The sequence below is a fragment of the Zophobas morio genome, unplaced genomic scaffold (genome assembly GCF_036711695.1).
Source record: "Zophobas morio isolate AGI-343-1 ecotype UQ-CSIRO unplaced genomic scaffold, CSIRO_AGI_Zmor_V1 ptg000002l, whole genome shotgun sequence".
NCBI lineage: Eukaryota > Metazoa > Arthropoda > Insecta > Coleoptera > Tenebrionidae > Zophobas > Zophobas morio.
This window is the reverse complement of record NW_026972107.1, coordinates 3,963,606-3,989,790: the sequence shown is the minus strand read 5'-3', so window position 1 is coordinate 3,989,790 and position 26,185 is coordinate 3,963,606. Positions and strand designations below refer to the sequence as shown.

The 26,185-nt window shown below is 35.0% G+C and overlaps 2 protein-coding genes across 6 annotated transcripts; one reads left to right on the top strand and one right to left on the bottom strand.

The window, feature by feature from the left end:
- Window positions 1-630: 630 nt before the first annotated feature.
- On the bottom strand, window positions 631-14,658 carry LOC135124956 (embryonic polarity protein dorsal-like). 5 transcript variants are annotated; one of them, XM_064050225.1, is made up of 9 exons: window positions 14,394-14,641; window positions 14,265-14,317; window positions 5,089-5,148; window positions 4,538-5,029; window positions 4,221-4,456; window positions 3,929-4,169; window positions 2,570-2,650; window positions 1,755-1,814; window positions 631-1,669 (listed from the first exon to the last, which is right to left on the bottom strand). In XM_064050225.1, the coding sequence occupies exons 2-9, from the start codon at window positions 14,278-14,280 to the stop codon at window positions 1,197-1,199; spliced, it is 1,659 nt and encodes a 552-aa protein (XP_063906295.1). In that variant the 5' UTR covers window positions 14,281-14,317; window positions 14,394-14,641; the 3' UTR covers window positions 631-1,196. The 5 variants fall into 5 exon arrangements, with proteins under 5 accessions (XP_063906295.1, XP_063906262.1, XP_063906277.1 ...); XM_064050192.1 differs by lacking the exons at window positions 631-1,669; window positions 1,755-1,814 and having other exon boundaries at window positions 2,560-4,169; window positions 14,394-14,658; XM_064050207.1 differs by lacking the exons at window positions 631-1,669; window positions 1,755-1,814; window positions 14,265-14,317 and adding an exon at window positions 5,313-5,422 and having other exon boundaries at window positions 2,560-4,169; window positions 14,394-14,657.
- A 5,184-nt stretch (window positions 14,659-19,842) lies between these two features.
- On the top strand, window positions 19,843-22,896 carry LOC135136043 (uncharacterized). The gene is made up of 6 exons (XM_064065193.1): window positions 19,843-20,155; window positions 20,932-21,157; window positions 21,570-21,713; window positions 21,763-21,954; window positions 22,417-22,559; window positions 22,610-22,896. Exons 1-6 carry the CDS (start codon window positions 19,905-19,907, stop codon window positions 22,884-22,886), a joined length of 1,233 nt encoding a protein of 410 aa, XP_063921263.1. The 5' UTR covers window positions 19,843-19,904; the 3' UTR covers window positions 22,887-22,896.
- The last annotated feature ends 3,289 nt before the right edge of the window (window positions 22,897-26,185 follow it).

The window sequence follows — 26,185 nt, the reverse complement described above, 5'->3', positions numbered from 1 at the left end:
GCCGGTATCGATTGATGTGACCTTGATCTGAGAGGCGTTTCAAGGATGTTTTATGACTGAGGCGTTAATTTATACTAAACGGCTTAATCAAGGACAGTTGCAAAAATACTCATAATAATAATAATTAAATAACTTGGTCTGTAATTTGATCACATTTAGAAAACAACTTTGGTAGCTATAATTTATGCTTATAACGTGGGCGATAAATACCTAACAGTGTAACAGTATATGTGTGACATGTCCGGTAGTATTCTAAGGTCAGTGTAGATACTACGCGTTATAACAAGAAAATTTTAGGTACCTATCTCTTTGAAAATATATGAAAAAATGTCTACATACTGCTTTAAATATAATTAAATGAAAATAATAGTTGTTTTTATTTTTACGTCCCTAGTGATAACAAAGGGAAATTTTCATAACAAATAGGTCATTTTGAGGAGCGCCTAATTACTGTTTTTTTTAACTCTTAATTTTGAAGTTAATTTGGATAAGTTTATCTTCTACTTTACATTATAAAAATAACTTATTACACTGCTTACCTTGTGTAGCTATGGCTGAGAAGATCCCAGCAGATGTTTTTCGTGTTCCATCTGACTATAGTATAAATGTATCAAAAAAACAATTCCAAAATTTCAATGAATAACAAATTTATTACACATTTACAAATATGTGAAATTATAAAATGCATTTTTACAAAAAATAAAGATATTTGCACGTTTTTTTTTCTTTTGATCACAGTACAGTGAAGTGAATCACACTTTAATATCTTAACTATGTCCACATTTTTCCTAAGATAAAACCAAAAATACTTCAACATCTTCACTTCATCTCGTAAAACAGTATGCAAAAAGCTAGCATTAAACATACTTAATAAAATTAAAGAGTAAAACCAACAATTAAAAAGACTACTCATAGTCTGTCTCAACATTTTCTATCAGCAGATAACTTATCTTAAATTATGGTACAATAAAAATAAATATTGCCACCACGTTTTACCTACTTATTTACTTAATATCCTACGAGACATAAGTAAAAAATCAGTTTCACGTTTGTTCTTTTCCTGCTCCTCGCCTCCTCATATCTCTGTCTAAACTTAAACATATTTTATTTTACAAGCAGACCTTTCAAAGCTTTCATCCACTTAAATTGCACACCTTTGAGAGTTAAAGCAGACCTGCCGTGCACCGGCCCTTGACTTACTGCGGCGGATTGTGCCCGATTTTTTCAAAAGCGCAGTTCGCCAACCGCGTTAAACTGTCGGTCATGTTCTGGTCCGCCCGACCGCCGATGTCGGTCAGAGACAAGTTCTGAGTAAAAGTCTCCGACAAATTGTTCGTCTCCAGCATACTCAGATCGCCGGAGTTTAGATCGATGGGCTTCAGCTCCATCTGGTGGCTGTCCAAGTTCAAAAAACTAGTCACACCAGTCGCACTTTCGAGGTTGACGGCGGAAAGGTCGTTCTGCGGCGTCACGTTCCAGTTGATGTTGATCGGGTTGGCCACTGACGTCGACGGCATATTCCAGTTGAGGATCTCAATCGGGGGTAGTACGGCTTGATTGAAGAGGACGTCACCAGGGGGAGGGGTAGCACCGACGTATTGCGGCGACACGTTGTGAGCGGGGCTGACGGTCTCGAACATTTGGCCGCCGTAGGGGGAAGGAGCTTTGTCTGGACAAAGACGAATGATTTTAGCATTTTTTAGTGGTGAAGGCATGCGCCCGGCGTTTTTTAAACGTGTGTAGTTTAAAATTACCTCTTGGTTCCACTTTGATGCCCTCCATCGGGATGTTGAGTAAGTATCCTTGGTTCGTTCCTGCGAACATAAAAAAAAAAACGTAAAGAAGGGACAAGGACGTCGATAGGGTTAGTGGGGTCGAGTGCGTTATTTGCGAATATACAAAAGCGTCTAGTTGCAGGATGACAATCATACAATTTTGGAATAACAGCAGTCAGCTACGTGGATCACGTGTCACGGTAGTTGTTTGCTGTTGGACTACTCATGCAACGCCCACCGGTTGTCGCCCAATAACAATCTGCGTCGTGGACAGCTAGTTGTTATTGGTCGATAACCGAAAAACACAATAGCTTCAAAATCTAATCATTGCAGCTTCGAAAAACGACTACGAACATGCATTTAAATACGTGACTAAATAAAAAACACGCCATCACACAGATGTACCTTTAAGTCCTCTTATCACGTTCTGCTGCAACTTTAAAGAGAATAAAACACCTTTTACTGGTAAAAAACTTTATATTTCAGCCGATATAAAGATATAAAGCTTTTAAAAAACTCTAACAATCTACTTAAACTTTCCGAACAAGAACATCAACACACATAAGTAACTCTGTAATCAATCCAGTAAAAGTAAACAATAACAGTGACTAGATTTAATAGACTAGGAGAAAACAAACACCATAAATCGTTTCGTCGTGTAAAAAGTAAAACTATTGTGTCCGACAATACAAAAACATTGGAACATCCTAACCCGATTACTGATTGGCGTTTCGTTCGCCAATCAATAACCTCAAACCTGACCCCCATCACCAGTAAATAGTAAAAAAACTTACTCTTCTCACTTTCCTCAACATGCCTCAACAACTGAGTGGGGTCATGGTATTTCTGCCGCTTTCTTTTAAGCATACCCGGCTCTAAAAATAACCTTAGATAAATAAACGTTTCAATACAGTGGATTGCATAAATAATTCAATCATGCAACAGTTATCAAAATAGGTACAAAAAGTAGATACAACAGAGTTAAACGAAAACAGATCACGTTTTTGACGTCAGTCTTGCCAACATTTCACTGTTTGTCAAAATCTTCCCGCCTTCGACCGGTGCGTAGTAGCACGACATTTCGTCAAACTCGCTCTGAGTGGCGTGTGGCGCCATAGCGGTGTACAAAGCGTAGTGTTCAGCTTCAGTCAAATCCAAATTGAGTGTCAAATCTTGCATTACAGTATCCTGATTACCGTCGTTTATGCTAGCCGTCGGACTATCTTTCAACGGGATTCTTATACTAGTAGCGGACGTGGTCGAAATGTTGGTAGCACTGCAACCCAAATTCTCGGTACGGAAAGACGGAGAAAGACTAGCCTCGCGTGACGCAGCAGGGGTTTTATTTTTACGACCGAACAACTTGGAGAAAAGTCCTTTCTTCTTCGGGTTAGGGAGCGTGGAACAGGGAGTCGGTGGTAGTTTTGTTAGAGGCGCAAACTCTTCTGATTTAGGTCGCGTCATGCTGAAGGAGTGCGAACGACTCACCGACACCCGAGGCGTCTCAGGGGTCTTTTCGTTCAAATCTTGTACTGAATTCCCGATGTAGGTTTCAATTTTTTTGGTACGTTTGGGTGGTAGTGGAGGCTTCTCGGGACTTTCGCGTTTATTGCGAGGACTTCCGTCTGCAATAGTTCGGTCAGCTGCGTCTAGGATCGGGCTGGGAGGTGCCACATTTGCGACGCTTACGTCTACAATCGGACTCTGCGGTTCGATGATTTCTTCTGGTTCATCATCGACGATGTCGATGGGGTTTTTAAAGGCTAGTTGTAAGCTCGAGTAGGTTTTGCCGTCGTCGAACGACTCTTCGTACTGAGGTTTACCAATATCCCTCAGAGCTTCATTGAGCAGACGTGCTTGCGTCTCGGAGTATATCTCATCGAGTTCGGCCACTTGGTTAATCAACTCATTGAAAGACTTCTCTTTGGTTGGTTCTTTCTGCACTTTTGAGTAATTCTCCGCGTATATATCGTTATTATTAGTTTCTGCCGTATCCACGCTCGTTGCTTTCTCAGTCAATTCTTCTGATTTTTTCTCGCGTTCCATCTGTCCTTGTTTCGACAGTTTAGCGTCACTCGCCAATAACGTACTAAACAGGTTATAGTTGCCTTTTTTCGCGTAATTTCTCCTAAACGACCAATATAGAGGCCTACCTGAATCTAATGGCAAAAATTCGAAGGGATGCGCTTCACTCGTGGCTCCATCTGACGGTCTTCTCAACTGGATGAAGACTTTGACGGGTTCGGTGATATCTAAAGTGTGGTAGCGAGGTGCCTTGAAACAAATCGCCGTTTGCTTGTGCACCTGAGAGGGTTGAAAGTCGCCGAAGCCCTCCCAAACGACTTTTCCGTTTTTCTCTTCGAAAAACCGCACTTGTATGTCCTCCTTGGCGACCTGAAGACGCGAAATTAACAAAAATTGATATTATGACAAAACGAAACGTACTTTCTCGCAGAGAAGGATGATCTCGTTTCTTCCGCCGTCCACGTAGCTATTGCAATGCGATAGTTTAACAATGAGGAGATCCGACATCGCTTTTTTGTCATAAATGGGCTCGCTGACTACGGGAGTCAAAGGGACGGTGAATTTACCCCGGCGTTCGCCCTCTAGGAATACTTGGAAACACAAGCGCACAGCGTTTAGGTCGATGGAGGTGGGCTGATTCCGGTGACTGAAGCCAGCTACAATGTAGATCACAATCGTTACATTACGGGGAAATTAATAGGGGGACTTCGACACTGGTTTATTTTTTTTTTACTTACTCATAAACGGGTCCACTTTAATTTCCTCTCTAAGCCTCAACGCACTCTCAATGTCTTTCTTCTTCACACACTGGATCCCCAAATTCGAGAACGTCACACACATGGTCTCCGACGAGATCTCCATGGTACACACTCCCTTCTTGCAGCCCTCTCGACCCACCAAGTTGTGGGGGTGCGGTCTGTAGGGTTCGTCCTTCGTTACACATGAAACGACCACCACTGCCCTTCCCTGGTACCCCACGACTTGAATCGAGGGAAAAGTCTTGTTTTCGGGGGTACTGGAAGCGCCGGGGATGGAACCAGCGGAGCGTCCTTCACACTCATACCGGAACCTGAGGGCTTTGGATGCCGGCTGTTCGACGATTTTTACGTAGGCCCTGCGTCGGCTCTGGTGCGCTTGCTGTTGTTGTTGGATGACTGGTTGAGGGATTTCGCCGCCACCGTTGAACATCGTGGACTCTTTGAAGTCCGGGTCGGTTTCGATAACTTCAACTGGAAGACAAAGTGGTGAGCGTAATCGAACAAACACTCAGTGGTGAGATGATACTTACTGACATCACTTATATTAATGCTTTCATCGCGCATCCCTCTGGCATTGTCGATGGGATTATCTAATAGTACAAAATCAATTTTAGGAGTGGATACAATTGAACAATTTTCTGTAAGTGGAAAATGAATGTTTATAACTGCCAGAATCAGTGCAGTGATAAACCTACTTTTGAATGAGGTGATTAATAAAGAATGAGAGAACGTTGGAAAGAAAACATCTACCTACCAACTACACTGCGCAAGCATGTTATGACAGAGAAACTGGAGTGCCATTCAGTTTAAGCTTCAAAATAAACTTCATTAGTAGTTAACAACCAACAACCCAGCTATGACATGCTGAAAAATAGCATAAACGTACTTAGAAAACAGAAAACGTGGAGGTTTACTGAAAATTCGGCATCGAAACATTACAGCCGGTAACAAAACAGGAAGTGCGATTGCTTAATTACACAACTTTTGTTTGTGACGACGCTTAATTGTCTCAGACACATTAAACATTATTCATTAAGTAATTAGTTCGTCATTATCTAAATTCCATATTTAATGATACGATACGATGTATTGCGACAGGGTTATTTGTTTGTGCGATAAAGGCTTTATGCAATTTCTAAAAAAAGAAATGAGTGATTTATAAAGTACGCGGCGGTTTAGTGCGGGGGTGGAATTGGGAAGAGTCCAACAGAAGCGGCACATTGTAGACTTGGTATACACGTGTGCCGCTACCCTTATCATTGATTCAAGAAATAAAAATACCGCATGATTTATTTTTTCGCACGGGTAGAATTACCCGGAGTCATTGGCACCGACTGAAAATAGGACTAAAAATGCCCTCAAGACTCTCAGCAGGTAACTATTATGTAACGTTTACGCATATGTACTTTTTCATCGATTTTGATATTTAAATTGACACATTTTCATTTTGTGCGTCAGCAATCAACGCGACTTTCTAAATCTTGCTGATTACAGTTAAGCAGGTTGGTTGCCTCCTTTCTTTGCGCCATTGACGTCATTGGTTACCTCGAAGCCCTACTGCCTCTGAATTTTGTAAGAGCTGCTGCAATTTTTCGATGTAAACAGCAACTCAAGGTTTCACTTCTAGCTATTTGACGCCTTTGCATTTTGTGCTGAATAAGCTAGCATCTCGTAATTTTGACTAGTGACTTTCGCTTTTGCTATGTTTGTGACCAAAACAAACAAAAAAAAAAACTACGGTTACATACTTTTTTGTTTTATCCATAGCATTATTCTCAATGCGTTGCGCACTTCGGATTCTTGCGAGTAAGAAGGCGGGAAACCGCCAGTGCAATGATACCCCTAATCCTAATCTTAGCGCTAGAGCAATTAACCTTCAGGTGGCTAACGGTCCGGTACAAAAAGGGTTAGTTACACTACACATTAAGGTGGTCACACACATATATAGACACATCACATACAACACGCCAAAGACCATCGCATTATATACTTAGTTTTGTGGAAGAAAATATTGAGAGAACAATGATTGTTAACGTAGTGAAGATACGAACATTTGGTAGGTTTTCAAGAGTAGAAATTATTAAGCCTAAAATTTAAAAACTGCTATGATTTGTTATCATACTATTATTTGCTTGAGCTTTACGGAGGCTAAGAAAAACAACTTAACCACCAAAAGTAAAATTAACGATGACTAAATACAATAGTTTATTTATTTCGGACTTTTGTTTTACAAGCAATATTTCGCTTATGATTCAAGATACTGGAATGCAAAAGAATGTAGGCTTAATGACGTGATTGGCTGAAGCCCAGCTTGAGTTGAGCGGTGTTAAATTACCACCTCCAAGATTCCCTCAAGAATTAATTATTTTTTTTAGTTGTTTTTTTTTTTAACGTAGTACAAAGAGTAACGTTGTCTATGACAGCTACATTTCTATACACTGTCTACTAGTACGTATTGCATGCAAAAATAGATACCTACATGTGTACCAAAAAAAAAATCAAGAAGCGACAAATGAAATTATTTTAAATGGTCAAGCTGACGCTAGAACGGGAAATTATTAACCAAAAATAAAGTATTCAGTCAGAAAAATAGGTATAGTAGACCAGAAGCTATAAGGTTATATGGCCATCATAAAATCATCCCATTGTGTCGAAGTTAAGTTGTTTACAACAGAAAAGGTTTTAGGGTCGTAAATAACGTGTCCACTGCAGCTCGACCGGCTGTTGTGGTTTCGTTCAGGGTGGACTTTCACTAAATATGTAAATCCACTGTTTCTTTACTACCTGCAGCCGCTGAGGGTTCCGACATAATCACTCGCTTTGAAAGCCGGCCCTGTTAAATGTGAGCAAGAAATGTTTAGAAGATTACTTTTATGATGGTCATATAACCTTATACCTTTTGGACTAGTATAATTTTAACTCGATTTTTCGTTTTTTTTGACTGTATGATTTTTAGACTTCTGAATTTTTCATTTTGTATGTTTGATTTTTCAATTTTTCGGATTTGCAGTTTCATTTTTCGATTCTTTGAATTCTCAATTTTTCATTTTTTGGATTGTTCAAATGTTTGATTCCTCAACTTTTCGATTTCTCAATTTGTTCATTTTTTGGTTCTCAATTTTTTGACTTTTCGAGTTCCAGCTTCTCGTTTTTTCAAATTTCTATTTTAATTTTTCGATTTTCGATATTTTAATTTTCCGATTTTTCGGGTTATCAATTCTTGGTTTTCGTTTTGATTTTCCGATTTTTTCAATTCTCAATTTATCGTTTTTTTGACTGTAAAATTTTTCGATTTTCGATATTTCGAATTTTCGATTTCTCAATTCCTCTATTTTTTTATTTTCAATTTCATTAATTTCCGAGTTCACGATTTCCCAATTTCAAATTTCTCCATTTTTGAATTTGCATTTTTCGATTTTTCGAAGTTTTTAATTTTTTTCGAAATTTAGATTTTTAAATTTTCGATTTATTTTTTTTTTGCATTTTGCGAAGTTTCGTTTTTTTTTATTCTCAATTTTTCGTTTTTTTGACTGATTTTTAGATTTCTGGATTTTTCATTTTTTTGAATCGTTCGAATGTTCCGTTTTTTCAGTTTTTCCATTTTTCGAATTTTCATTTTCATTTTTCCATTTTTCGATTTCTCAATTTCTTCATTCTCAGTTTCTCGATTACTATTTCTCTATTCCTCAATTTGTCAATTTGTTAATTTTTTGCTTCTCAATTTTTCGACTTTTCGAGTTCCAGTTTATCGTTTTTCCGATTTTTTAAATTTCTATTTTAATTTTGCGAGCTTTCGAATTTTCAGTTTCTCATTTTTTGGATTGCTCTATTTTTCGATTTTCGATATTTTAATTTTCCGGTTTTTCGGTTTTTCGAGTTCTCAATTCTTGGTTTTCGATTTGATTTTCCGATTTTTTCAATTCTCAATATCGTTTTTTTGACTGTAAGATTTTTCGATTTTCGATATTTCGAACTTTCGATTTCTCGATTTTTCGAGTTCACAATTTCTCAATTCCTCTATTTTTTTATTTTCAATTTCATTATTTTCCAAGTTCTCGATTTCGCAATTTCAAATTTCTACATTTTTGAATCTGCATTTTACGATTTTTCGAAGTTGTTGATTTTTTCGAAATTTCGATTTTTAAATTTTTCAATTTTTTGTTTTTTTGCATTTTGCGAATTTTCGTTTTTTTATTCTCAATTTTTCGTTTTTTTGACTATATGATTTTTAGATTTCTGGATTTTTAATTTTTTTGGATTGTTCGAATGTTCGATTTTTCAGTTTTTCGATTTCTCAATTTCTGGATTCTCAGTTTCCCGACTTCTCTATTTTTTGAGTTCACAATTTCTCAATTCCTATATTTTTTTATTTTCAATTTCATTATTTTCCGAGTTTTCGATTTCGCAATTTCAAATTTCACCATTTTTGAATTTGCATTTTTCGATTTTTCGAAGTTTTTAATTTTTTTCGAAATTTAGATTTTTAAATTTTCGATTTATTTTTTTTTTGCATTTTGCGAAGTTTCGTTTTTTTTTATTCTCAATTTTTCGTTTTTTTGACTGATTTTTAGATTTCTGGATTTTTCATTTTTTTGAATCGTTCGAATGTTCCGTTTTTTCAGTTTTTCCATTTTTCGAATTTTCAATTTCATTTTTCCATTTTTCGATTTCTCAATTTCTTCATTCTCAGTTTCTCGATTTCTATTTCTCTATTCCTCAATTTGTCAATTTGTTAATTTTTTGCTTCTCAATTTTTCGACTTTTCGAGTTCCAGTTTATCGTTTTTCCGATTTTTTAAATTTCTATTTTAATTTTGCGAGCTTTCGAATTTTCAGTTTCTCATTTTTTGGATTGCTCTATTTTTCGATTTTCGATATTTTAATTTTCCGGTTTTTCGGTTTTTCGAGTTCTCAATTCTTGGTTTTCGATTTGATTTTCCGATTTTTTCAATTCTCAATATCGTTTTTTTGACTGTAAGATTTTTCGATTTTCGATATTTCGAACTTTCGATTTCTCGATTTTTCGAGTTCACAATTTCTCAATTCCTCTATTTTTTTATTTTCAATTTCATTATTTTCCAAGTTCTCGATTTCGCAATTTCAAATTTCTACATTTTTGAATCTGCATTTTACGATTTTTCGAAGTTGTTGATTTTTTCGAAATTTCGATTTTTAAATTTTTCAATTTTTTGTTTTTTTTGCATTTTGCGAATTTTCGTTTTTTTATTCTTAATTTTTCGTTTTTTTGACTATATGATTTTTAGATTTCTGGATTTTTAATTTTTTTGGATTGTTCGAATGTTCGATTTTTCAGTTTTTCGATTTCTCAATTTCTGGATTCTCAGTTTCCCGACTTCTCTATTTTTTGAGTTCACAATTTCTCAATTCCTATATTTTTTTATTTTCAATTTCATTATTTTCCGAGTTTTCGATTTCGCAATTTCAAATTTCACCATTTTTGAATCTGCATTTTTCGATTTTTCGGAGTTGTTGATTTTTTCGAAATTTCGATTTTTAAATTTTTAAATTTTTTGTTTTTTTTTGCATTTTGTGAATTTTCGTTTTGATTTTTCGTTTTTTTATTCTCAATTTTTCGTTTTTTTGACTATATGATTTTTAGATTTCTGGATTTTAACTTTTTTGATTGTTCGAATGTTCGATTTTTCAGTTTTTCGATTTCTCAATTTCTCGATTCTCAGTTTCCCGACTTCTCTATTTTTCGAGTTCACAATTTCTTAATTCCTATATTTTTTTATTTTCAATTTCATTATTTTCCTAGTTCTCGATTTCGCAATTTCAAATTTCTCCATTTTTGAATCTGCATTTTTCGATTTTTCGAAGTTTTCGATTTTTTTTCGAAATTTCGATTTTTAAATTTTTCGTTTTTTTTATTCTCAATTTTTTGTTTTTTGGCTATATGATTTTTAGATTCCTGGATTTTTAATTTTTTTGGATTGTTCAGTTTTTCGATTTTACGAATTTTCATTTTCATTTTTCCATTTTCGAATTCTCAATTTTTCATTTTTTGGATTTTTCAAATATTCGATTCCTCGATTATTCGATTTCTCAATTTCTTCATTCTCAGTTTCTCGATTTCTATTTCTCTATTCCTCAATTTGTCAATTTGTTTATTTTTTGCTTCTCAATTTTTCGACTTTCGATATTTTAATTTTCGGATTTTTCGTTTTGATTTTCCGATTTTTCCAATTCTCAGTTTTTCGTTTTTTTGACTGTAAGATTTTTCGATTTTCGTTATTTCGAATTTTCGATTTCTCAATTTCCCCATTCCCGATTTCTTGATTTATCAATTTGCCAATTCCTTAATTTCTGTGTTTTTTATTTTTTATTTCTTTATTTTCCAACTTATCGATTTCGCAATTTCAAATTTTTCCTGTATTCCTAATTCTGTATTTTTCGATTTTTTGATTTTTTTTTTCGATTGTTCGATTTTTAGTTTTTCGATTTTTCTATATTTCGAATTTTCATTTTCGGTTTTTCGAATTCTCAATTTTTTATTTTTTGGATTGTTCAAATGTTCGATTCCCCAATTATTCGATTTCTCAATTATTTCATTCTCATCAGTTTCTCGATTTTCATTTCTCTATTTTCCAATTTCTCAATTTCTTCATTTTTTGATTTTCTATTCTCTCGATTTTTCGGTTTTTCGAATTCTCAGTTCTTGATTTTTCGTTTCTCTGGATTTTTAACATTTTTGGATTGTTCGAATGTTCGATTTTTCAAATTTTCAATTTCATTTTTAGAATTCTCAATTTTTCATTTTTTGGATTGTTCAAATGTTCGATTCCCCAATTATTCGATTTCTCAATTTCTTCATTCTCAGTTTCTCGATTTCTATCTCTCTATTCCTCAATTTGTCAATTTGTTTATTTTTTGATTGCTCTATTTTTTGACTTTCGGTATTTTAATTTTCGGATTTTTCGTTTTAATTTTCCGATTTTTCCAATTCTCAGTTTTTCGTTTTTTCACTGTAAGATTTTTCGATTTTCGATATTTCGAATTTTCGATTTCTCAATTTCCCGATTTCTTGATTTGCCAATTCCTCAATTTCTCTGTTTTTTATTTTCAATTTCTTTACTTTCCAACTTCTCGATTTCGCAATTTCAAATTTTTCCTGTATTCCTGTATCTGTATTTTCGATTTTTTGAAGTTTTTGATTTTTTTTCGAACGTTCGATTTTCAGTTTCTCGATTTTAATTTTTTCAGTTTTTCGATTTTTCGCATTTTCATTTTCGGTTTTTCGAATTCTCAATTGCTTTATTCTGAGTTTCTCAATTTCCGATTCTCTATTTCCCGACTGCCGATTTTTCGTATTTCTTACTCTATGATTTTTCGATTTCTGGATTTTTCTTTTTTTGGATTGTTCGAATGTTCGATTTTCCGATTTTTCCAATTCTCAGTTTTTCGTTTTTTGTCACTGATTTTCAATTTTCGATATTTCGAATTTTCGATTTCTCAATTTCCCGATTTCTTGATTTGCCAATTCCTCAATTTCTCTGTTTTTTATTTTCAATTTCTTTACTTTCCAACTCCTCGATTTCGCATTTTCAAATTTTTCCTGCATTCCTGATTCTGTATTTTTCGATTTTTTTTCGAATGTTCGATTTTTTATTTTTTCAGTTTTTCGAATTCTCAATTTTTCATTTTTTGGATTGTTGGTATATTCCATTCCTCAATTTTTCCATTTCTCAATTCCTTCATTTTTTGATTTTCTATTCTCTAGATTTTTCGGTTTTTCGAGTTCTCAGTGCTTGATTTTTCGTTTTGATTTTCCGATTTTTCCAATTGCCGATTTTTCGTCTTCTTACTCTATGATTTTTCGATTTCTGGATTTTTCTATTTTTCGGTTCTTCAATTTACGATATTTCGATTTTTGGCGTTTCAATTTTAGATTTTTCGTTTTAATTCTTCGATTCCTCAGTTTCTTCCAATTTCTCAGTTTCTGCATTTTCCGAATTCTCGATTTATCAATTTCTCAATTTTCGGAATGTGCATATTTCATATTTCGATTTTTTGACTGCCTGAAAAAATGCTTTCTCTGTGGTCCCGAACTCTTGTCAGGCACCAAGGGTTGGTGGGCGGTGATCGAAACTAGTCGTTGACTCATACTGAACACTATTACTGATAATGTTAAAAGCATCTCCTGTAATTTCACCATTTGTATAAATATTATCCGCAGCAAAACAAGATTTATACTTGAAAGCTTGAAATTGAACCAAAATTTTCTCAAAGTTAAAATGTCCAGAGTTGGGTTCATTAAACAGTTTCTTTTTGTCTTCGATTGCAACAAAAACCCTACTATATTTATAATGATGTTAGTGAAGTTTGTCTAGAATTCTAAGAATTTTATGGACTCCCAAAGTTAATCCTTTTGCAACCCTGCCGTCAGTTTTATTGTACAGCTAAAGACCCTGTCAGGCAGGTACAAATTTCTTGGAAAAGCTGCGGTTCGAAAGGGCTGTAAAACGAAAGAATGTCATTCTTTCCAGAAGCAAGCACACAAAGGACTACATCTTCTCTCTGTATGTGCGATCAGGACAAACTCGGTTTTAAACCTTCATTTTACACTGACATATACATATTTGGACGTGATAATTAAAATTTGCATTACGTTACTATTTATGTACTTTAAAAACAGATTACACTCATAATGTTGAACCGCATAATCTGCATAAAAAAATCATTACGGACGTTTCTTAAAAAATATACTCATTTTTCTTAACTCTAAATAAAGAATTACTAAGCAATAATGTCAAATATATGCGAAAAAAAAGTGTTAGGTTTCAAGCATTTTCCGTCCAAAAAAAAAGACCGTTTCATTCAGTCTTCCTAAACTATTTCGGTTATTATTTATACGATGAGTGAAAACTTCCACGAAAAGCGATACCTTACGTGCCAAAAACTTGTTTTTCCATCTCGCATTCTTTCGATGTTCGGTATAGGTACGAACTTAATCAACATTTATTTTTTACCAGCACAGTACAGGACCGACCTAGTTAAATCAAAATTCTATTCCTGGCCCAAAATTCAGATCCTAATTCCTGTGTAGATTCACAATCATCGCCGCCCACGTATTTGAATTGGCACTGAACTCATCCATAGAATGATAAAAGCGTCGGATTGCGATTACAAAATTAAGATTTCACAAAAATGCACAATAAAACCAAACTAATTTAAAAATATCAGTTGGGGCGATGACCTACCAAAATATATGTCAAAACAAAACGCGTCTTCGGGCGAGATAAGCGAAATCTGCATTCTCCGATGTTCTCAAATCTTGTTAATGACATTTACGTTTTAATTAAGTCCGGTTTTTACATGAGTCGATCTATCCTTCCGTGATTCATTGTTTATGTTAGCCGCCAGGTTTAAGTAAAGCTCATTGGTCGCTCCTTTACTTAATCTAAGTCGCTTGTTTAGCAACAAAGCGCTACCAACACGCAAATATTAAAATCTTCAAGTTAAATATAAATAATGGCGATCTAACTGCTGCAACTCTAAAAATACCAGAACCGCGTCGCCTGTTCTCGAACTTTTGTTTGAGCGATTCGGCAAACAATTTCAAAAAAGTCGTATACTTTCTCCGGTCGGTAAGAGAGGTAGCTGAAGCAAACGCTTTTAGCAACAAGTCTAGCATGCGTCGCAAACCAACAAAACAAAATCGACAAAAAACAATGACTATTACACACCTATATTTTCGTCCATGACTATTTTTACTGGCGCTGTTCTCTCGTTACAGATCCTTGAGGAGAAAAATTTACTCAAAAAATGGGATGCGAATGATGATGAAAACTAGCACCAAACACCAAACAACTCACCTCACGCATAATACCCGGTCACACTAGACGAATTCTTGAAAAGTTTCAAGGTCATCACAACACCGTCCACGTGCACCTTTAGTTTCCAACGCCAGCTTCGATGGCCGAAACGTTCGATCACGACCTCGCCTCGCAACAAACGGGACCAAAATGAAGACCGAAAGGACTTATTTTAAGAAGCGATGAGCGTAGAGCAATTCGCGGAACGGACCAGCGGCGAAACTGGTCTTGATTGGCCGACGAACACGTGACCATAGGCTGGACGTCATTGAGCTACCGCGCAGGTTCGAAGCGCGTCGCAGGAACCGAGCGCTTGCAGGAGATAACAGCTGCTGCAGGAGTTAATGGGACTTTCTCCGGCGAGCGCAATCACGGGGTTTTACCACGGCTGACGTCACGCGGGAGACGGCCCAGGAGTGACGTTTGGTGTTTTTTTCGCTAAGATTGCACTATTTATACTATAATGGGCTGTTATATTATTTGCTATTTTTAGGGGCCGGTGAGCCTCTATTTGCGAGCATTATGCGAGCGTGTTTACGCTCCAAGTAGTTTATTATGATAATTTAATATGGAGTCACTAATTTATGCAAAAAAATACACCTATTCGGAGAAGATAATTGCGCGGAGGCGTCTTATTAGATAACGACAGTTCCGAGTATTGGGAGTTGGACTTCGGAGGCTGCCAGACACATTAAAAATAAAAGTAAAGATACTCGTACAAAGGAAATGCGGTAATAATGACAACGTAATAACAGGGGTTATTAAAGAAAAGTAAACATAAACAACGCAACGATTAATATAAACAACAACATACACTGTAGGGAAATTGTAACCCGACCCCGTGAACACAATCTCAAGTGGCGGTTGTAAACATGGCACTCCCGAACGATTTCTGTTACTCTAGGAGAAAGTTAAACTTAGCCCCGCCCACCCACCCCTATCTCAATTTCGGTTAATTTTTCATCCCTTGTCCCCTTATGCATGGGCGGGGCTTATATTTTGTCTTTTTTAGTATATGTACGTCATTTTCTTTCATAATAAAAAATTGAAAACAAGTTTGAAGTGGTAAATTTTTTAGGGAAATGCTGATTTTGCAATTAAGCTCCTCCTCTGGCTCACGACGAATAAAAAAAATCGTCACAATCGAGTTGGGGTGGGTGGGGCTTATCTTCTGACTTTTGTTTCTTTCTTAATATGCGTAATCTTCTTTCCACAACAAGAAACTTAAAACGTGGTCAAAATGGTACATTTTCGTAGAGAAATATATATTACAAAAGGAAAATATAAATCCAGCCCACCCACCCTCATCTCAATTCCGATTAATTTTTCATTCCTTATCAGACCAACAGGGCGGAACGTAACTGCAAAATCCATATTTGCTTAAAAAAATTACCAATTTGATATTAAGTTTTTGGTTGTGAAAAGAAAACTACGTACAGTATGAAAAACAGGACAAAATATAAGCCCCGCCCACCCGCCCTATCTCAGCTGTGATGATTTTTTATGCATGGACTGGGCTTAAATTTTGCTTTTGTTAATATACGTAATTTTCCTTAATACAACAAGAAACTGAAAACAAGTTTAAAATGGTAAAATTTTGTAGGGAAATACTGGTTTTGCAATTAAGCTCCGCCCTCTGGCTCACGCCAATAAAAAAAAATCGTCACAATCGAGGTGGGGTCGGTGGGCGGGGTTATCTTATGACTTCTGTTGCTTTCTTAATATTCGTAATCTTCTGTCTACAACAAGAAACTTAAAACATGGTCATAATGATAAATTTTCGTAGAGAAACATATTTAAAAAAAAGGTAAAATATAAACCCCGCCCACCCGCCCTCATCCCAATTCCGATTAATTTTTCATTCCTTGTCAGACCAAAAGGACGAAACGTAATTGCAAAATCCATATTTGCTTAAAAAATACCAATTTGATAGATTTAAGTTTTTGGTTGTGAAAAGAAAACCACGTACAGTAAGAAAAACAGGACAAAATGCAAGCCCCGCCCACCCACCTTATCTCATCTGTGATGATTTTTTTTATGCATGGGCGGGGCTTATATTTTGGATTTTTTTTTAGTATACGCAATTTTCTTTTGATAACAAGAAACTGAAAACAAGTTTAAAATGGTAAAAGTTTGTGGGGAATACAGATTTTGCAATTACGCTCCTCCCTCTGGCTCACGGCAATTAAAAAAAAATCGTCACAATCGAGGTCGGGTGGGTGGGCGGGGCTTTTCTTATGACTTCTGTTTCTTTCTTAATATTCGTAATCTTCTTTCTACAACAACAAACTTAAAAGCTGGTCAAAATGGAACATTTTAGTAGAGAAATATATTTTAAAAAAGGCAAAATATAAACCCCGCCCACCCACCCTCATCCCATTTCCGATGAATTTTTCATTCCTTGTCAGACTGAGGGGTAGAGCGTAATTGCAAAATCCATCTTTGCTTAAAAAAATTACCAATTTGATAGATTTAAGTTTTTAGTTGTGAAACGAAAACTACGTACAGTAAGAAAAACAGGACAAAGTGTAAGCCCCGCCCACCCGCCCTATCTCAACTGTGATGATTTTTTTATGCATGGGCGGAGCTTATATTTTACCTTTTTTTAGTATACGTAATTTTCCTTAATAAACAAGAAATTGAAAACAAGTTTAAAATGGTAAAAGTTTGTAGGTAAATACTAATTTTGCAATTAAGCTCCGCCCTCTGGCTCACGGCAATTAAAAAAAAAATCGTCACAATCGAGGTGGGGTGGGTGGGCGGGGCTTATCTTATGACCTTTGTTTCTTTCTTAATATTCGTAATCTTCTGTCTACAACAAGAAACTTAAAACATGGTCATAATGTAAATTTTCGTAGCGAAACATATTTAAAATAAAAGGCAAAATATAAACCCCGCCCACCCGCCCTCATCTCAGTTCCGATTAATTTTTCATTCCTTGTCAGACCAAAAGGGCGGAATGTAATTGCAAAATCCATATTTGCTTAAAAAAATGTACCAATTTGATATTAAGTTTTTGATTATGAAAAGAAAACTACGTACAGTATGAAAAACAGGACAAAATGCAAGCCCCGCCCACCCGCCCTATCTCAGCTGTGATGATTTTTTTATGCATGGGCGGGGCTTATATTTTGCCTTTCTTTTAGTATACGCAATTTTCTTTTGATAACAAGAAACTGAAAACAAGTTTAAAACGGTAAAAGTTTGTAGGGCAATACTGATTTTGCAATTAAGTTCCGCCCTCTGGCTCACGGCAATTAAAAAAAATCGTCACAATCGAGGTGGGGTGGGTGGGCGGGGTTTATCTTATGACGTCTGTTTATTTCTTAATTTTCGTAATCTTCTTTCTACAACAACAAACTTAAAAGGTGGTCAAAATGGAACATTTTCGTAGAGAAATATATTTTAAAAAAGGCAAAATATAAACCCCGCCCACCCACCCTCATCCCATTTCCGATGAATTTTTCATTCCTTGTCAGACCGAGGGGTAGAGCGTAATTGCAAAATCCATCTTTGCTTAAAAAAATTACCAATTTGATAGTTTCACGTATTTAGTTGTGAAAAGAAAACTACGTACAGTAAGAAAAACAGGACAAAATTCAAACCCCGCCCACCCGACCTATGTCAGCTGTGATGACTTTTTTATGCCTGGGCGGGGTTATATTTTGCCTTTTTTTTTTAGTATACGCAATTTTGCAATTAAGCTCCGTCCTCTAGGTCACGGCAATTTAAAAAAATCGTCACAATCGAGGTGGGGTGGGTGGGCGGGGCTTATCTTATGACTTCTGTTTCTTTCTGAATATTCGTAATCATCTGTCTACAACAAGAAACTTAAAACATTGTCATAATGGTGAATTTTCGTAGAGCAATATATTAAAAAAAAGGCAAAATATAAACCCCGCCCACCCGCCCTCATCTCAATTCCGATTATTTTTTCATTCCTTGTCAGACCAAAGGGCGGAACGTAATTGCAAAATCCATATTTGCTTAAAAAAAATTACCAATTTGATAGTTTTAAATTTTTAGTTGTGCAAAGAAAACTACGTACAGTAAGGAAAACAGGACAAAATGCAAGCCCCGCCCACCCGCCCTATCTCAACTGCGATGATTTTTTATGCATGGGCGGGGCTTATATTTTGCCTTTTTTTTAATATACGCAATTTTCTTTTGATAATAAGAAACCGAAAACAAGTTTAAAATGGTAAAAGTTCGTAGGGCAATACTGACTTTGCAATTAAGTTCCGCCCTCTGGCTCACGGCAATTAAAAAAAATCGTCACAATCGAGGTGGGGTGGGTGGGCGGGGCTTAGCTTATGACTTCTGTTTCTTTCTTAATATTCGTAATCTTACAACAAGATACTTAAAACATGGTCATAATGGTAAATTTTCATAGAGAAACATATTTAAAATAAAAGAAAAAATATAAACCCCGCCCACCCGCCCTCATCTCAATTCCGATTAATTTTTCATTCCTTGTCAGACCAAAGGGCGGAACGTAATTGCAAAATCCATATTTACTTAAAAAAATTACCAATTTGATATTAAATTTTTAGTTGTGAAAAGGAAACTACGTACAGTAAGAAAACAGGACAAAATACAAGCCCCGCCCACCCGACCTATGTCAGCTGTGATGACTTTTTTATGCCTGGGCGGGGTTATATTTTGCCTTTTTTTTTTTAGTATACGCAATTTTGCAATTAAGCTCCGTCCTCTAGGTCACGGCAATTTAAAAAAATCGTCACAATCGAGGTGGGGTGGGTGGGCGGGGCTTATCTTATGACTTCTGTTTCTTTCTGAATATTCGTAATCTTCTGTCTACAACAAGAAACTTAAAACATTGTCATAATGGTGAATTTTCGTAGAGCAATATATTAAAAAAAAGGCAAAATATAAACCCCGCCCACCCGCCCTCATCTCAATTCCGATTATTTTTTCATTCCTTGTCAGACCAAAGGGGCGGAGCGTAATTGCAAAATCGCTATTTGCTTAAAAAAATTTACCATTTTGATATTAAGTTTTTGGTTGTGAAAAAAAAACTGCGTACAGTAAGGAAAACAGTACAAAATGCAAGCCCCGCCCACCCGTCCTATCTCAGCTGTGATGATTTTTTATGCATGGGTGGGGCTTATATTTTGCCTTTTTTTAGTATACGTAATTTTCGGTAATACAACAAGAAACTGCAAACAAGTTTAAAATGGTAAAAGTTTGTAGGGCAGTACAGATTTTGCAATTAAGCTCCGCCCTCTGGCTCATGGCAATTAAAAAAAATCCTCACAATCGAGGTGGGGTGGGTGGGCGGGGTTATATTATGACTTCTGTTTCTTTCTTAATATTCGTAATCTTACAACAAGAAACTTAAAACATGGTTATAATGGTAAATTTTCGTACAGAAATATACCGCCGAGGGAATATAAAAATGCTAGTGATGAATGACGATAGCAAAACTCAAAGAATGATAGTCGTCTGTGCAAACAAAATCTCCACCAAAAAAACTTTGTCAAAACATCCACAATGTCAAAACTAAGCCGAGAGAGTACTGCCCTGAAGATGAAAGGCGCCGGTGACGGTATCAAATCCCTGACCAGATCCTCGGAACGCATCCCCGTACCCTCATCCAGGAAGTTCACGGCCACGCTGAACCGGGACGAGAGCGTCCAGTTGAAACTCAAGAAAGTCCTGGATGACCTCGAAGCCAAGCAAGGAAAGCTAAAGAAGTCCAAAACTGTCGCCGAGATAACACCCACCAAAAGTGTCCGTAAAAAGTATGTATCTTTTTCGAATTAAAAAACAAAGTTTTTACGGTTTCATTATTGCTTATTCGTAGAATAAGAACAGGAGGAGTATTTTTTGAAATTAACATATTTTGTAATGGGTACGGCTATTGTGAGCAGGTGCACATGTTGACCTTCACATACACTATTCTTATCATACTAATGATCTGGTAATTCACTGGTTTAAGCAAACACACGGACTTTTTTGCCAGTGTAGACACTGGAGGACAATAAGTCATAAAATTTATCAAAATTTATGATTCTAATGCTCGTGAAAAACGACACCTATTTCGAAAAACGTTCCTCGGTGTGCACGTGCGACGAAAACATGACTCATAAAATCAAACGGAAGAACTCGCTTTAATTAAACCAAGAACATAAACCTGACCACTTTCGGAACTGAAGCGGGAAAACCCGGCTTTTTCCCGACCTATCTTACGTTAACCTCACACATGATTATTCACCTCTGGGTACTCTACACAACATAGAACGCATACATTAACAAGCATGCAAAACAACAAAATGGGTTCCGAGTTTCGATCTTTTTTAAGGTCAGCGATTTCATTATCAATTGATAGTGGGACAATCCACACATAGCTATTTAGCCCTCAACCATTTTAATGCTAAATCGACCGGAGCCCAAAACCCCCCTAATCATTAATTCAATAGTTCATTACCGATCGTTACGTATTACGTGTTGCCGCTTTCCAGGCGCCTCCCTATCTGTGCACTCCCGACTAATAAAAGTGATGTGTTTGCATTGGCAGGCCCGCGAAGCGTCAAGACGGCGGTGCGTCGGCGGCATTGCATGCGACGCCTAGGCCTCCAGCGGGTGACGCGAAAGGGCCGCCGTCTGGACGCGACGACGAAGCGGAGCGTCGGCGTCGTCAGCTGGAGCTATTGGTTTACCACCGCATACTTGTGTTCGTTTGGCGCCGTAGCAAAGCGCGCCTGGCGATGGTATCTGAGTCACTACGGCGCCGCCAGGATCAGGTTTGTCACCCCACGATACATAATTAAACGGCGATCATAATGTGAAATCATCGGGTTGTGGAGTAACTTATGTCATTAGGTTATTTGTGTAGAGCGCGGACGGTCGATGAAAGGGCCATATTTGGGTGGGAGGGTTTGGATTTTCATAACAATACATCATAGCTTGGACAAATATTTGTTTTTTTGATGAGCATAATTAACGCAACATTTTAAAATTTTATTTTTTTAGATAATAGGTTTATAAATTCCATAATATTACATCAAATGCTCGATGGGATTGAGGTCCGGACTTCGTGCAGGCCAGTTCATACGTACGATTTCAACTTGTGCAAAATAAAATTTTAAAATGTTGCGTTAATTTTTCGGTTTTCACTTAACAATCTGCTCAAACATAATAAACAAATTGTTTCAGATCAATAATTTAGAAAAACAAGTCAATTGCCTGAAACACTTAACGCACACTGAATGTATGAAACGTAGCGAAGTAACAAACGAGTACCAACGAATAGAAAGCATTCTGCAGACGATCCGGACGGAAAATGCCACCTTAACTGCAGTAGTCACTCGCTTTTAAAAAAAATACAATCTAAAATAAGCATTTTCAGGAAAAAACACAACTACAAAGTGCACTTGACGATTTCAGAAACAAACTTCAGAAGACGTCTACAGAACTAGAAAACATGAAAAACGAAATCAATACAAAAACTATTTATATAAAGCGTTTAGAAAACGAACTCCAAAAAGAAAGAAACGCGTCGAAGAAAATGCGAGAAGAGAACGCCACGCTTGTTGATAAAGTAAGAAAATAAGTAAAAATATTTAGTTCGACTTTGACTTAAGTCCTCTTTTTGCGAACATTTCCTGTTTTTTTTATCACTCGGGAATCTAGATAAACGGTGCTCTAAATCTAGTGATTACACCAAGGCCGCGCCACATACGCAGACACACAGTGAGTAGGAATTCCCCAAGTTCGATTCATAAAATGAATAAGTGACTGGCAAAAATAGAAGAAGCGGTCAAATTCGACAGTTTAGTAGGTAACGAGTCCGATATCAGAATATCGACCCATCCTTAATAACCCACAAATAATGTATTCAGTAGTAATTCTGGTTTCGTATATTTCTCTTTCGCATGACTCACCCTCTTCCGGGAATAGAGAATTTCGATTAGGGCGGCATGAGTCACATTCCACCCCCTCGGAGCTTGCGCCCGATCAACCCCAAGATGACTAATTTATTTTCTCTTCCGATGCTTCATAGGTGAAAGCACAACACGCCGAGATTAAGTCGCAGGAAGAAGTCATGGATAAGATGAATCGGACGTTGAAAGATCTAGAAAAACGATTAAAAGAATGCGAGGAAGCGAAAAAAGTCTACGCTTCAGAGGTCGATAAGTTGAAAGAGTGAGTTATCGAGAATGGGAAAACTTTAAATAATTGAGTAATTTTCTCAGGCAGTATAAAATGAAAGTAAAAAGCTACGATTGTGTTCGGTACGAGCTGAGTCGCGTTTGTTCTGCGAAAGACGAAATGAAACGAAAAACCGAGAGTTTGGAGGACAAACTGGCGGTGCTAAGTAGCGACTACGAGACGGTTTTTAAGGAAAATTCAGATCTGAAGACGAAAGTGGAAAAATGTATGTGGAAAAACGCGAAGGAATTTGTGCAAGTGTCTTGGGCGGTTTTGCAGAATGCGGCTTACTTGATGTTGCCAGCATTGCCGGAAATTTAATTTATACTAATTGATGTTTTATATAAGATTTATTTACTATATTATTTTAATTTAATAAAGTAATTTGAAAATAATTCATTGTATGTAAACTATACACGGTACGAACACAGAGAAAAAAAAGCGGTTTGTTCCTGGTTTGTGGGCGCCGGGGCCCGAAAATGTTGGAATACAGTAATGTTGAGCCGCCTATATTTAATAATGATAAAATAATAATTGTCGTTGTAACATCGACTTACCCAAAATAATATTCAAAACGTTATGCTGCATTGTAGCTTAATTAATAATTTTAATCGCTTACTCTGTTTTGAGGAACAATTTGCTGTGTGCTTAATTGTCGCATTCTTTCGATGTATAGACATAAACAACTAAAATTAAGCATGCACTGATAATACACTTTTACTTCAGAGGCAAGGGAAGATCTGTCTAATGTTTAAATAACTTTGGACCAATTTTTTGCGTTTAAAAGAAAAAATCTTGCAGGCGGGTAGTGTTTTTTTTTTAAATATACAACAACATTTTGGGGCCTGTTGGGTTTTGTTTTTAAAACACTTTTCAAAATCTCGGGAATCTATGAAGTTCTTTATTTGGAAAGAATTTTATAGAATCTGACGCTCCTAGGGCCTTTTTTTAAACATCAAAATCAAAATATTGTCAAAACCGAAAAATTGAAAAATCAAGTTTTTTAAAAATCTAAAAAATCCAAAAATTAAAAGATCGAATAGATGAAAATGTTGAAAAATGTAATATTTAAAACATTTGCAAAATTTTGAAAATTCGAGTATAAGTAAAAAATCTAAAAATCAAAACACTGAAAAATCGAAAAATGTAAATTTAAAAAAATCGCAAAATTTTGAAGAATCGAATAAGTAAAAATCAAAAAAACAGAAAGTCGAAAAATCAAAAAATTTAAAAATCGAAATACACATTGAAAAATGCCAAAATTGAAAACTCCCAAAACTTAAACATTGAAAATATGAAAATTGAGAAATTGGAAAGACGAAAAATCGAAAAGTAAAAAAATTAAAAAAAAAACTTTAATCGAGAAATTGAAAAATCCAAAAATTTAGAAACGTCAAAAATTGAAAAATCGAAAAGTTAAGTATATAAATCCCAACACTGAAACGCTGAAACATTGGAAAATCGAAAAATCGCGAAATCCAAACATCAAAAGATCGAGAAGTCGAAAAATCGAAAACTTAAAAAAAACTATAAACCAAAAAGTGAAAATTCGAAACATCGAAAAACTGAAAAATTAATTCCGAAACACTGAAAAATCTAAAAACGAATAGGCATAAAATCGAAAGATTAAGAAATCGAAAAGACAAAAAAGTGAAAAATCTAAAATTTAAAAATTCGAAAAATTGAAAATTTAAAAATTGAAAAATCAAAGCATCAAAAACACGAAAAATAGAAAAACTGAAAAATCAAGAATTTTGAAAATCTAAAAAATCCAAAAATTAAAAAATTAGAAAATCGAATAGATGAAAATGTTGAAAATTGTAATATTTAAAACATTTGCAATATTTTGAAAATTCGAGTATAAGTAAACAATCAAAAAAACAAAGTCAAAAATCTAAAAATTTTAAAATCGAAATCTTGAAAAATCCCAAAATTGAATAATCCTAAAACTTAAACAGAGAAATCGAAAAATCGGAAAATTAAAAACTCGATTAATCGAGAAATTGAGAAATCGAGAAGTCGAAAAATCGAAAAATTGGGATATCGAAATAGCTACAGATCGAAAAATGGGAAAATTCAATATTGAAAAATGTAAACTTAAAAAACCCGATAAATCGGAAAATTGAATTGAAAAATCGAATAAGTAAAAATCAAAAAAACCAGAAAGTCGAAAAATCTAAAAATTTTAAAATCGAAATACATATTGAAAAATCACAAAATTGAAAACTCCCAAAACTTAAATATTGAAAATATGAAAATTGAGAAATCGAGAAATCGGAAAGACGAAAAGTACAAAAAATTAACAAATCCATTAATCGAGAAATTGAAAAATCCATAAATTTAGAAACGCCAAAAATTGAAAAATCGAAAAAGTTAAATACATAAATCCCAAAACTGAAATCTCGAAAAATTGCAAAATCGCGAAATCCAAACATTTTGAAGAATAAAAGTCTAAAAATGGGAAAATTCAAAATTGAAAAATTTTAACTTAAAAAAAAACAAACCAAAAAGTGAAAGATCGAAACATCAAAAAACTGAAAAATTAATTCCGAAAAATTGAAAAATCTAAAAACGAGAAGGCAAAAAATCGAAAGATTAAGAAATCGAAAAAACAAAAAGTGAAAAATCTAAAATTTAAAAATTCGAAAAATTGAAAAATCAAGAATTTTAAAAATATAAAAAATCCAAAAATTAAAATATCGAATAGATGAAAATGTTGAAAAGTGTAATATTTAAAATATTTGCAAAATTTTGAAAATTCATTTATAAGTAAAAATCAAAAAAACAAAGTGAAAAATATAAAAATTTAAAAATCGAAATCTTGAAAAATCCCAAAATTGAATAATCCCAAAACTTTAACAGAGAAATCGAAAAATCGGAAAATTAAAAAATCGATTAATCGAGAAATCGAAAAATCCAAAAATTTAAAAACGCCAAAAACTGAAAAATTGAAAAGTCGAAAAATTTAAATACATAAATCGCAAACTAAAACGTCGAAAACTTATAAACTCGAATAATCGAAAAACTGAGAAATCGAAAAATTGAACAAACGCGAAATCGAAAAATCAAAAAAGTCCGAAAGTCGAGAAATCGAAAAATCAAAAAATTGGGTTATCGAAATGGCTAAAGATCGAAAAATGGGAAAATTCAATATTTAAAAATGTAAACTTAAAAAACCCGATAAATCGGAAAATTGAATTGAAAAATCGAAATATCGAAAAACTGAAAGATGAATTCCGAAAAATTGAAAAATCGAAAAATCTAAAAATAAAAAATCGAATAAGTAAAAATCAAAAAAGCAGAAAGTCGAAAAATCTAAAAATTTAAAAATTGAAATACATATTGAAAAATCGCAAAATTGAAAACTCCCAAAACTTAAATATTGAAAATATGAAAATTGAGAAATCGAGAAATCGGAAAGATGAAAAATCGAAGTTAAAAAATTAAAAAATCCATTAATCGAGAAATTGAAAAATCCAAAAATTGAAAAATCGAAAATGTTAAATACATAAATCCCAAAACTGAAATGTTTAAAAATTGAAAAATCGCGAAATCCAAACATCAAATGATCGAGAAGTCGAAAAATCGAAAAATTGAAGAATAAAAGTCTAAAAATGGGA